We start from the raw sequence: 13178 nt of genomic DNA on the forward strand, positions 1-13178 counted from the left end.
TGTGAATAAATGAGATTGGATCGTAAAGTCATGAGAGCTGCTTGAAAATCCATGTGTGAAATCAATAGACACAAGCCTTAAAACCGTGTAAGCTTTTAATGGGGGTGGAAGATCACAGTGATGAGTCTCAGCTGTCAGACAAAAGGACCAAGTCTGTTCCTTGCTCAGCATCCTCACTGTGACTGCAGCAGCAGTGCAATAAGAAACAACAGTAATAGAAATCAACATCAAAATCAACAGAGCCCTCTTTTTCCCATAGAACAACCAAGTGATGGCATTGCTCACTTGTTCTCATGAATGCAGCTGGGCAAACATAATACCTGTCGCCCACCTGTTTTTTATCCATTTTTGCTTCTCAGAGAGATAAATGAGTGCTAATGAAGAGGGTGAGGGGCTAGCTGGATGTAAGGTTTGTATCCAAGACGTTTAGCCAGAGCCAAGTAAAGTCTTTGATGGTTCCCAGGTTGTTTGTTGGCCCCAGTTATGTTCCATGCCTGTAGCTGACTGCTGTGCATCTTACTTTTTAATCTGAGAGTTTACCTATGTACTGCCCATATAGTGTTGTTTTTTTTTTCCCCCAGAGAAATCCCTGTAAAGAAACAGCAGATACATTAAAATTCCAGAGACAAGCACTTCTGCTTTGATAAACAGTTGGATCTGCTGCCCCATCACAGAAGGCTGTGGGCTTGGAAGGGATGTCTTGGGTTATTAGAGGGTAACAGCAAGTAGGACAGTAAAAATCAGGGCAGATGCATGAGATTCTCCTCTTCCTTGGGTCTTTTGCAAGGCAATGGGAGGAAAAAGGATTTTTTCCACACCAGGAGGGCAAGGTGCAACCTGCTTGCAGGGGCAGCCATACAGCTTTTTGCCTCAAAAGGACCTTCATCAAAGCCACAGGGATCTCCCACACCTCCAGTTGCAAGAATTGGACTTTTGTTATAAAATCAATAGGGACCAAACCCTGCTACAGCTTTACCCTGCTTTGCATGGAATTAGTTGCTTCTCACTCCAAGGGTGTTTTTTCATGTCGGACAGCCTCACCCCATGGCTGGCCATGCGTGTGTTCATACCCTGCCCCTACAGACTCCTGGCAGCACTTGGACTCGATGGCCAGTGCTGTGTCCTTCACTGCTGGGCTTCAGGGCTTGCCACGGTAGAGGCGGCCTGGCACTTGGTGTAGGTGCTCACGAACCTCTGGAGCTACCTGCTCTAAGGACAGCTCTTCTATGGAGACCACAACGGCTCATGGTGCCATCGCCTCGTGCAGCCAACGGGCTCTGATGGGGCAGGGTAAAGGAAGGGAGCAGACCCAGTGTGAAACTGGGGAAATTTGGCCTTCAGCCAAGGAGGATAAATAATGACAAAGAGGATGACGGACACGGTGCCATGTTTGAGAGGAACAGACGGGAAGGTGCCTGGTTGCTGTGGCAACAAGGCCGCTCTTTCGGAAAGCTGGGTTTTTCTTTCTCTTTTCACCTGCCAATCTTACCCCCACGTCAGCGCTGTGCCGCTGCGGGAGACGAGCGGTGACATTTACACTCCCACTGACAAGCTGGCTCGGTGATGGGCAGCTCGACGGGAGAGCAGCTGGTGTCAGAGCCCGAGCAGAGCGGAGGGGAGGGTCCGCTCAGGCAGCTAGCACCATTTGGGACCTCATGATTATGAATGCTATTAGGGCAGGAGCTTGCACAAAACAGGAGACAAAGCCTCGGTGTGGCGTGCACCATCACCTGCCCTTCATGTGCCCCAGGTCAATGGAAGCGACGAGATGCTGCTCCCACCCAGAGAACTTCTCCGTCCGTCCTGCTGGGAGAGGAGAGGAAGCAAACAGGAAAAGGAGAGGATGAGCAAAAAGTCAAGCAACACCACGGGAGCAATTTCACTTCCCAGCCTTGCTCATACCAGGCTGCGTCATCGGCGGTGTCCCCAGAGCATTCCTCAGTGCCCTGCTGCGGCTGTCCATCTCCTTGGCTTCCTGCAACAGGGGCTCACTGGGAGAAACCTGACTGTGGTGCAGAGGGTAAATGCAGCTGCTCTCCCCATCCCGGCAGGCTTGCTTGCTGCTGTGCCTTGCTGTGCTTTCCTTGGCCTTCCCTGCTGCTGGAAGAGACAACTTTCAGTTCAACCCAGTTGTCCAAGATAGTAATAATGGTAATTATAATGGCACAAAGCAAACACAGGTGAACTACAGCAGGTCTAAAATTAGTTGTATGAAGTACTGGTGAAGTAAACTGCTTTGGGTCGTCTCCTCAAACTTACCGGTCAGTTTGGTGCTGGCTTTTCTTCAAGAAGAAACTGGACAGAAAGAACCAGCAGCCTTTCCTGGCTGCCAGAAATCCCTGCCCTTGCAGCTGGCTGAGAAAGTTCCCTGTTGGACCATGGCCCCCAGACTGGGGGTGGAATTACAAAAACATCGTGGCCAACAAAACATTAAACTCATGTATTCCCATGAAGCCTAATTTTTCAAGGATCTGTGGCTGCAAGTCAAAGATCCACGTGGAGTCCCTGATGCCTACTTGTGTCAATACATTTATTTAAGTGAGAGCATTAATAGGTTTTCTCTTCTCTGCAGCTGGGACAGCCTTAGTATCTTGGAGATCTCCACCCCTCTGTCAAATCAAGCTGAAAGTATAAGCTGGAAATTATTAGTAAGACAGACAAATAGGCAGCTCTACTTCCCTGTCCCCATCCATCCCTTCATACACGAGCTAATCAGCCACTTTTCATTAAGGAGTCAGGCTTAAAGATTAGGATGTCAAGGAGGGCAGCCCACCTCCAGTGGCTTTGTCCATCCTTCAAGCTGGTGCAGCCCCTTCAGACTGCCTTTGAGGCTTCTCAGAGAAATTGATCCGTTTTTCTGAATCTTTGTTAAAAAAAACTCCCTACATTTTTCAGCTGGTGCTTATGAGGGTTTCCCAGTAATCTGCAAAGAGATAAGTGAACAAAGGTACAGTCAAGCCTGGAAGAGAAAAATGTATGACAGCAGATTGTAAAAGACCAGATAAATTATCCTTCAAATATGGAAACTGCAAAAATTAAGCCTATATTTGCAGAACTCTCTGATTACAGAGAGCACACAGGAAACATTGACAAGACTACAAACTGACCAGCATGTGAAGGTTACACAAGAGAGGAACCAAAGCTGTCCACCAGTGGAGACCATCACATCTGCAGCAGTGTAACACACATGGTGACAGCAGTGAACCTCTTGGCAGCAATGTCAATCAGTGAAGCATGGAAAATGAGATCACTTATAGAGATTTTTACAGTGACCAAAACTCTGCAGGGAAAAACCCTAACCAAACGTCAGAGGTTTCAGGTTGGAAAGTTTCTCCCCATGGCACTGGAACCAATGGCACATGCTCGAACTGGGCAGAAGGCTTTGCAGCTCTGCATGGACAGTGGGACCAGACGAAGGAGAAGCGGTAAAAAAAAAAACACAATTTTTTATCATTCCTGACTGCAACCTTCTTTTCTTCCTATTGAGAGAGAGAGAAATAAATAAAGACGGAAAGAAAGAGAACATTCCAAGAAGTTCTCTTCTGTTACGGGAGCTTTTTAGCTTTGAAAACTGAAATGTTTTCATGCTTTGTAGGTCAACTTTTTTGCCAACAGATCCTAGTTCTCCAAAGGACAGAATCCTTTGGCAAATTGTACCTGCCTGAAGGACGGTGTTGTTGCCTGATGGACTGCTCTTGACTCAAAACCCTCCATGTTCACATTGATTTTGGACCTTTTTGACACTGTTCCAGTATAGCTTTCTGCTTCCCCACTGTTTGTCCATCCCAAAAAGATGCTGAGGAAAGTGAGTGAATCAACTGTCCTAGAAGGGCAAGGAACAAGCTGTGCCACCCACTCATCCATGTGTCCACGGAGTAGCAGGAAACACCATGAACTACACAAAGGCTTCCTTCCCAACTGGAGACGTGTACAGGGCATAAATATCATTCTTTATCTGCAACTCAAATGAGCTTTATGCAGTTTTCATCCATCGTCCAGTGAGTAGAGCTATCAATGCTGGTCAAACCTTGGTCATACCAACAGGGCCTGCCCTGGGGAAGCTGTGCTGGAAGTAGGTAGCAAGTTGATATTGCAAGGCAACAAGAAGCATGGAGCAGGGCACCTCAGCCTGGTTGGACTATAAAGAGAGAGCCTGACCTAGAAACAAGAGCCTGGTACATGGAGCTGAGCTTTGGTCCTATCCCTGACCCAAAAAATCCACCTGGAGGACAGGGCTTGGAGAGCAGCACTGAGTGACATGGGGGTTGGATGTGGGGACTCAGTTTCCCTGCTGGTGAAGTGAGTAACTCTGAGACTCGCCTCTTCCCCAGAGAGCCATGACCATTCATTAGGCATTGCAAAATCAGAACATAGATGCTGACTGTGAGTAGCAGTCCATTAATAGCCCTATTTATTGCAAACCAAATAATTAGCTTAGACATGCATCAGCGGGTCTTGATTGCATATGAAATAACTGTCTTATTACACAGAAATGAGATGTGTTTATGAGGACAGCTCAGGTGTCACCTCAACCTCAATATCGGAGAGGAAAGGAATTAAAAAAAAAAAAAAGAAAGAAAAGAAAATCCAGTCATTTCGATGTGTTGCTCAGCAACAGAATTTGCGGGGGAAACAATCTAGGAAAGAAAGAATGAGCATTTCCAAGAGAGCGGGTTATTTCAGGCGAGACATCAGGGACAAGCAAATGTCACACAGGCGGAGAACATTTTTTTTTCTTCTTTAATCAATAATTTAAACTAGGCATTTTGGGTAAATAAGCATTTAAGTTAGATGATTGAAAAACGGCGATCCCAAACCTTTACAAAGAGTCACATTGCTGAAGAAATGTATATTTGTTTGTGTGAGGGAAACATTAGATTTACTAGACACTAAATTAAAAATTGAAAATGCTCTTAGAAATGTCACATGTTCATTGAAAGAGGGAGATGATGTAATGCCAACATTGCTATATTGTGCAATGTCTCTACCAGAGCAATCTCATATTAATTTTGTTGTTCTCCTTCCCACATGCCCTCCCCTCCCTCTCTTCTCCTTTCTCTTCCAGGACAAGACGAGTGCTCTGAGTCTCAGCAATGTGGCGGGGGTTTTCTATATCCTCATCGGTGGGCTCGGACTAGCCATGCTGGTTGCCTTAATCGAGTTTTGTTACAAGTCCAGAAGTGAATCAAAGCGGATGAAGGTGGCAACCCATTCCCAGGCCTTTCACACCTTCTCTCTGATACCACCCCATCTCCAAAGCTGCCTTCAGAGACGGATGCAGCCCAGACCATGGGTGGAAAGCCAAGACATAGGGATAATGAAGTGACCTTATCACTTGACTTGCTAGAAAGGAATAGAAGCATCAGAGGAAGCTAAAAGAGGCTCAAGTGGGCCATAGTGGGTAGCTGATGCAAGATCAGATGTAGCATAATGCTAGTTCAAAATCCAGATATAGAGCAAAATCATAGCACAAATGGTAACAGGAACACATTGCCATTCCTTAAAATTAAAGAAAGCAGACTATGGCAATGTGTGTGCAGCATGGATGAAGTGTGTTGGGGTTGGTGTGATATAGCCTTTACCGCAATAAAAAAAAAAAAAAAGTTAACAGCAAGATAAAACTGGGGTAGTGCAGTAATGAATCAGATCCTGTTGTTCCTTCTGCTGGCATCCTGCTGGCACCATTTGCAGGTAGGTAGCAATGATAGATGCTCAGAGCATTTGCCAGATTTCCAGCCTTTAACCCCAGCTGGACAATGTTCTCCCACATACATAAGTACATGCCCTGGAGTGGGTGATGTGGGGTCTCCAAATTAAGATTTATGGGATCTCTTGGAGAGAAACTGGGCCCTGAGATCTCCTGAAATATTTTATTTCTCCACTCTGTCATGCTCTTGCAGAAGTGTACTTCCTATGACCCAGGAGATTCGTTTCAGGCCTAAATTCTAGTCTGCCCAAATTTCAGTGTCATGTCAAGAGGGATTAGATTTGAGAGCCTTGGGAATACACATTTAACGCAGCATCTGTGGAACAAGTATGTCTTGACTCAGATGACTAGCAGAGGTTATCCCTTATACAGATACTGTTTTGCATGAGGGTGCAGCAGGATCTGTGCTGTAACAGTAACGCATCCCATTTCTTCCTCATCTTGACCTCTCCCATGAGCATGGAAGTCAGTATAGTATATGAAATATGCAGAAAATTTCATAAAATTCAGAGATTTTTTTACTTCCCCGGGCACTGAAACATACCCAGAATCAAAAGGAAAATAAGCAATCATTCCTTTGGGTTTAATGTCACCATTTCACAACATGCTTAACGTTTTGTCAGCAATAATAACATTTCTCATTCACTGAAAATGTGCAATAGCTCTTTTCCCACTGAGATTCAGAAAATTCTACAGGCAGTGAGAGGTACACTGAGCTCAGGGGTAAATTAAGGTATGCAATTAATGTCCCTGAGTATAAAAGAACTAAATTGTAATTGCTGTCTACAATGTAAAGCGAGGTATGTCACAAAAACACTGTGACAAGAGTATCACTGTGCAATAGCTCCATAGCTTTAGTCCTAAGGAGATTCTGCCCTGGTGTTGGCTTCTCTGCGTTACCCAAAATGCCCCAATAGCTCATGTCAGTGCTGGCTTGCAGTGCTTGTGCCATTTTATAACCAGCCACCATGGGAATTACTTCCCCTAATTGCTGTTATCTGGTCTCTTAGCCTGTCTCCTACCATCAGTGGTCCCACCCCAAGGGCATTCTGTGGAGCCCAGTGCCCAGAAAGATGGTCCAAATCCCCTTCCACAGGGCCTCAACCCTTCCTCTGCTCAGCCAGCCTGACAGACACCAGGGCGAGCTGCAGATCCCACCAGCACAGGAGGCTGCTGCATGCCTGGCGAGCCACTAAGTGACAGTTTCTGAACAGTCCTTCCAGATTTAGCTGTTGTGGATGGTTCTTCACCTGGGCATCCCAGATCAAAACAGACGGGAGTGTCCTTGAATGCAAAGAAACCAAAAGAACTTCATCTCTTAGTATAGTTGTTCTAAGCAACCAATTTCCATAGATCTCGTAAAGCAAATGTTTTGGACAGTATCTGGAACAGGAAGATGAGATTTGGTTTCCTGAATTAGGTTTGCATTTCCTGGCTACCTCAGTTATCTCTGTAGACAAAAACAAAGGCTCATGCTCAGCTTCTCACACGAGGAAAGTTAAACATATGCTTGCAGTGAGTCAGAGTCCACCACATGTAACAGAACAGGAGTAGTAATAGCATATCTATGGGGGAAGTGTATAGAATGATCCACTGTGGCTGTTCTGATGTTGTAGGGTTTGAATAGTTTTTACACATGGCACGTATGCTTTATACCCCAAAATACTGCTGAAACATTTAATTTTTAATGTGGAAGAGATGTGAATTAACAGATCAGATGCAGTAGGGACATGCAGAAAGTGAGAGTGAATGGAGACAAGGAGGGAGAGAACAGTAACAAAGACAACACTGGTTTATATTGTAATTTCTCCAACATTGCTAAGGACAGGGGGAGACCCCCCTGTCTTTCCTAAAAAGGGTTTTTGTTTAATCCCACAGCAATCAATCAACGAAGCCATACGGACATCAACCCTTCCCAGGCCGGCTGCAGCAGGAGGCAGTGGAGAAAACGGACGTGTGGTCAGCCACGATTTCCCCAAATCCATGCAGACGATCCCGTGCATGAGCCACAGCACCGGCATGTCCCTGGGAGCTACGGGATTATAATTGGCCTTTTGACCCATTGCCTGGGTGAGAGCAGGGGCAGCCCAACTCCACCCCCTCCAGAGCCAAAACCAAACCCAACACCAACAAGACAAATGATGATGACAGAAGGGACAATTGGATGGATCTTCCCAAGGAAACCAACTCTATTTCCCTTTTTCTTTTGCAAACAGATCCACCGGCAGGAGAACACAAACAGGTCTGTACTGCAATAAGGAGAGCGTAATGGGATTTAACAGACTCGTGAACCGTCCCTGATCAAAGAACCACTGGAACACTAATGAGGACTATGCCATTTTGTTTTAACTTGGTTGTTAATAAGTCTTAGTGTGTGCAATATATATATTTTTTCTTACTAATTCCTGTGGTGTCAGGGTAACATCAACCCTTTCCCCTTTCCCTGCTCAGCCCTTTAACCTGATTTAGTTCGGGATGCAAACTATAACGTCTGAGCTACTAACAGCAAAAACAAAATCCGACGAATGGCAAGTCAAACTCCCTGCAGGGCATCAGCACTGACCCCTTTTCTCCATCATGATTCTGCCTTCTGTTGTTCTGTTGTGAACTCAGGGTGTGGAGTTAATGCAACAAGGCAGACAGGGCTGCGAATGGCTCTCCCTGCAACAGGAAGGACTTGACACAAGAAGAACCTGAACAAAAACATGAGGCTGTTTTACAGGGGCAAAGTCATGAGTGAGTTTGGAAACCCCAGGTAATCTGACGACAAAGAGATAATTCTTCCAGAGATGATGAGTGGCGGTTCAAGAGAAGGATCATGTGCATGGAGAGGAGAGCATCATGCATGGCATACTAGAGCAGGTGGTCGGTCTAAGAGCATGGTAGGCTGCTGTTTATGGAAGAGAAAAGGTAAATGCAGTATTCCCCTCACATGCCACTCTCCTGCCTAGGTTATTGGGGGCTAATAAGCAATTGTGAACCATTTCTTCATTGCTTAGCTTCTGTGTGTGCTCCCTTTTTGGTGGTCACTTAAAGGAACCACCCTGAACTGGGAATAGACCATCACAAGACATCCAGTTCTAGATGGCTGCCTATTAACCAGTAAAACATGCTAGAAGTCACGGGGCTGCAATGGGACTATCGCAGACTTTTTGCTCTGAAATCCCTTTATGGCCATTTTTCTAATTACAAGGGACATTTTTTAGCTAGTTGGCCAGAATAGCTTCCTGGAAGAAACAGCTGAAGCAAACCACGGAGGAGACCCTACAAGAGCTTCATTCAAGCATCCATGACATTGGATAGCATCGGGGCTGGCCAGACTCAGCCTTCCTGTCAAGTTGTGGCCTGTACTCTGGGTACAAAGCCAAAAGTAGCAGATTCCCGCTTGTGTATCCTTAGGGAGGGGAAAGCATCCACAAGCCAGGAGAGCAGGCTGCTGACACCAAATTTGGAATTGCAGAAACCCACACTGCTGGGCAGAGAGATGGGAGTCCAGCTACAGGCACGGAGGTCAAAGGGGCAAGGATGGTTTTCCAGAACTGCACAAAAGACTCATTCTGTGAATCATTGGCATGGACAGAAAAATGCTTCCCACCCTGGTGAACCTGAGACACCTCCCCAGAAGTGAAGGATCCCCAGGGGAGCATCTAGAGAGAGAAGATCTGCAGGGCAGGGACCATGGGGAACCCACTCGGCCTTGTCCCATCTCACAAGTCCATCACTGATGGCAAATAAAGTTCAAAACTTCTCACAGGACTCATCAAATATCTGTCTGGGGACAGAGCTGCTAGTGGAGCATTCGGAACTTCTTTCTCACTCTCTCTTTTTTTTTATTATTTTTTTATGTATTTATTTTTTAATTTTCCTGCAACGTAGCAAGTGAGGAGCAGGAAAAGAAGGGATGCAAGTGAAGACAAAATGATGCAGGCAAATGACTGGCACAGGTCTTCGAGGAGGACCTGTCTATACAGCTGTCCATAAATAGAGCTGGAAGCTGCCTGAATGCCAGTTTCCATTAGTGTATTGTGCAGAGCAATATGTTTACCACCTTTAACACCAGCCTGGTCCAAAGCATCTGTTCCATTTACCTGCTTGTCCTGCAACACTTTGGAGACCAGTGAGACAAAGAATCAAGGTCTGAAGCTCGGGCACAGCATGTCTTGTGCCAATGTGCTTTCCTCTCTCCACTACTGCAAGCCCTTGCGATCTCCAATTGCCCAACATGAGTTCTGTCATCAGCTGCTCCAAACACCTCTTCAGGTCACTTTGTGTTGGTTATCGATATTTTTTAATCCACTTTTCTTTCCTTATTTTTAACTTCAGTTCTGTGTAAGTGCTAGTGCAGTGGGAACATCCCTCAAGCTAGCCCGTTTCCATGCCCAGAGCCCTCGGATGCATCTCTTGCCCCGGCTCTAGCCGCATCCCGGACGTTGCCACAGCACCGCTGGGTGCTGCACCCTGTCCTCCTCCAGACACAGCCACCGTGGTGGCAGGGCATGGGGAGCCCAGCTGGGCAGGCAGACGTTGAAGCACCCGTGCTAGGACTGGCCGCCTGTGACGTGAAGATGTGAGACGGAGTCTTCAAAGGCTTTTCATCAGTGGTGGGGTTAAAAAAAAAAAAAAAAAAAAAGAATAGGACAAAAGCGTGGAAAAATGTTAACTTGTAATATGTATTTTTACTACACTTTTCTTAAAAATAGAGTAATAGTAAAACTCTTAAAGACATTGACATTTTTTCTCAACAGGAATCCATATTTAACAGTTTTGGCTTTCATTAAATTTTGCTCTTTGGTACCTGGATCTTTTATTTAACAGCTATATTTGTTTTAACTCTCTTTTTTCTTTTCTTTTCCTTTCTCTCTTTCTTTTTTTTTTCTTTTCCTTTTGGCAATACTGCAAAGGATTTTGCTTTATCAAACTCAACAGTGTTTTTATTTTCACATTCTCTTTTTTCAAGCAACATTTTTACTGGTAATTATTATTTACATAAAAATGAAACTATCAGCTGGAATCTCAGCACCAAGGATCCATGATGCATTTTTCATACCTGTCCATGCCATTTTGTGCCAGTGCTGGATGTGTGGAAGTGAAAATGATGTTATCCCTCAGGCAATATTACCCAACCTGAATCAAACGAGATTTCCTTGATTATTGCTGTGTCTGACTTGTGAACAGCAGCCAAATAAACTGCTTCAGGTTGAAATTGGGAATCTATCTAATATTTACCCAGGAGTCAGGAAACTAAATATTCATTGGGTTCAAAGTTAAAGATTTTGCTTCTTGTTCTTGGTTACTTTTTGAGGAGGGCTATTTGAGGATTTTAGCTTGTTTTTACACAGAGAGAAGATGTAGTCAGCTCAGCAATTATTCAGAACCAGCACTGGTCCAAAAATCCACACCAGGATTGGCTTTCCTAGGAGCTGTCATGCTGCTTCAGAGGCTCAGTGGTTTAAGATATTTCTCACTCAATTTTCACACAATTAACCTTCTAAATTCCTCTTTCAAGAGTCTGTTGAAGTGGGAAAGAGAGTAGGATTTAAAGGGCCATGGACATTTATGTAGTTGCTGACAGCTACGAAGACTAGCTATAATCATGACCGTCATGCTCTGATGTAGCCTTTGCTATCACAGATGTGGAAGACTTCCCTTCCCCGTGGCATCATTCCCATTTATTGACTGAGGAAGCTGAGACACCAAAGTGCCTTCAGTCAGGCGTCTCAGCTCACCCCTCAGGGCTGTGGTTATAGACTTGAGGTCTCCAACATTCGCAAGAGGGTTTTGCCCACTGGTAAGTTTTAAAAGTAGGATCAGCAAGGGGCAGAATTAATGCTTTTTGAAATGGGCTGTGATCCACCAGACTTCAAAGCACAAGAGACTCCAAATCAATGGGGCCTGAAGGAGAGGTTTCCCATGGGCAGACTATGCTGCATCAGCCTATCTTGGTCTTCCATGCCTGCTTGGACATCCAGTACTGTATTGTGGGTGTGCACCTTGTCTCAAAATGCTCTTCTTGCTCACTCAGTGCTTCACTCTTGGTTCCCAGTGAGGTTGCAAACACACACAAGAAATTTTCTGTTCTATCTTGACAAAAGCAGGACAAAATTCCCTCCTAATGGCAAAATAACATATCCCTTATGAGAAAGTTTCCAGCAAGTATAAAACCATCTTTGGCTGTTGTCAAGGCAAAAAATGCTGAATACTAAAGTGCAGCAGGTGAGGAACAACAGATGCATCACCTAGGGACAGACATCCCTTTGCTATGGGATGAGAAACCCAGCACCAGGGCACAAAGCTGGGATGCTCCAAAAAGATTTGGCTGGATTTGTTTGCTCATGTGCCTACCTGCCAGCAAATGCAGCAAAAATTTTATTGTCCAAACTCAGTGAAGGGACGGGACAGGGGCACATACAACAATTGCTGTAACCCAGTGGGTACCTTTAACCTGTTTGGCTCCAGCAACTCAGCCACAAATCTCCTTCAAAAGATTTGGGAGATGTGAGGATGTTTTCACTGTGAACGCAGGCTCATAATCATTTTTTTAAGGGTATGGACAGTCACCCAAGTCTCACATATGGCTCTGGGTCCCCAGGAGAACAATTTGGTGCATGTTTCTAACAGAAAATTAATTAACAGAAACACAGGGCCATCACCATGCCACACACAGCAGCCCACCAGCCTGTAGCAGGTCAAGGCTTTGGGGGAAAAATCCACATGCAAACCCCAGCACAGAAGATGCTAGACAGTGCCAACCCAAACTACTTGGGCTCCATGGAAACTGCTGGTCATGTTGCTCCAGCGTCATTACCGAGGTAACACCACTCCCAGCTTTCTTCTTACATGCAGCCACTCTCTTCTTCTCCAGCTCCTGATGTCCTGAGTGTAGAAGAGGAATGAATTTAGTGTGCTAGGACCTGGAAAAAGTTCTAGGCATGAAGGGCTGGCTTGTGGAGTAGTTTGAGAATGATGTTTCCAGCAGTATCTCAGCTATTCCCACTCTGGGATTCTCCCCTCGGCCCTGACCTGCAGCATCACCTCCTGTTTCCTTTCTGTCCATTCCCATCTCCCCTTCCTTAGTCCATCAATCTCACCTCTCGCACTGCCAGCTACTCCCCTCTGGGTTCTGGAGTAGGCTCTGGGTATGTAGCTGGTGGTTGTTTGATTGCAGACAACTCTGTACCACCATATGTCTTTAGCCAGCACATGAACTCACCTTCCTTTGTAATGGGAACAGAGACAAGACTCCAGCTCTTCTGATCACTCTCAGAACAGATCCCGTAGCCCAACACACCACTCAGCAGCAAGGAGTCTTCTGCAGAGAGGTGCTGATGGTCACAGCACGCTGCAGGGTCCTGGCTGCACCCAGAGCCAAGGGAAAGGGGTGACAGAACAGCTGTAACATGCAAATACCACATGTTGCTCAGTGTCCTACTGCTGGGGTCTGCATCCTCAGAAACAAAAATCTGCTTGGAAA

At 45.6% G+C, this 13178-nt stretch overlaps 1 protein-coding gene across 6 annotated transcripts in view; it reads left to right on the top strand.

The window, feature by feature from the left end:
• Window positions 1–12941, top strand: part of GRIA1 (glutamate ionotropic receptor AMPA type subunit 1) — a 189328-nt gene extending 176387 nt beyond the window's left edge. For 2 of the 6 annotated variants that reach the window (XR_005824333.1, XM_040573405.1), the window contains 2 exons: window positions 5066–5200; window positions 7565–12941. Coding sequence is in view for 5 of the 6 variants with exons in the window: in XM_040573405.1 (XP_040429339.1) it covers window positions 5066–5200; window positions 7565–7753 (324 nt within the window). In the remaining variant the exon portion in view is untranslated. Of the gene's footprint in view, window positions 1–5065; window positions 7499–7564 lie in introns of those variants that run through there. The other 4 variants (XM_040573406.1, XM_040573408.1, XM_040573409.1 and 1 more) reach the window with 3 other exon arrangements.
• Window positions 12942–13178: the final 237 nt, after the last annotated feature.

Source organism: Cygnus olor, chromosome 14 (assembly GCF_009769625.2).
Source record: "Cygnus olor isolate bCygOlo1 chromosome 14, bCygOlo1.pri.v2, whole genome shotgun sequence".
Taxonomy (NCBI): Eukaryota; Metazoa; Chordata; class Aves; order Anseriformes; family Anatidae; genus Cygnus; species Cygnus olor.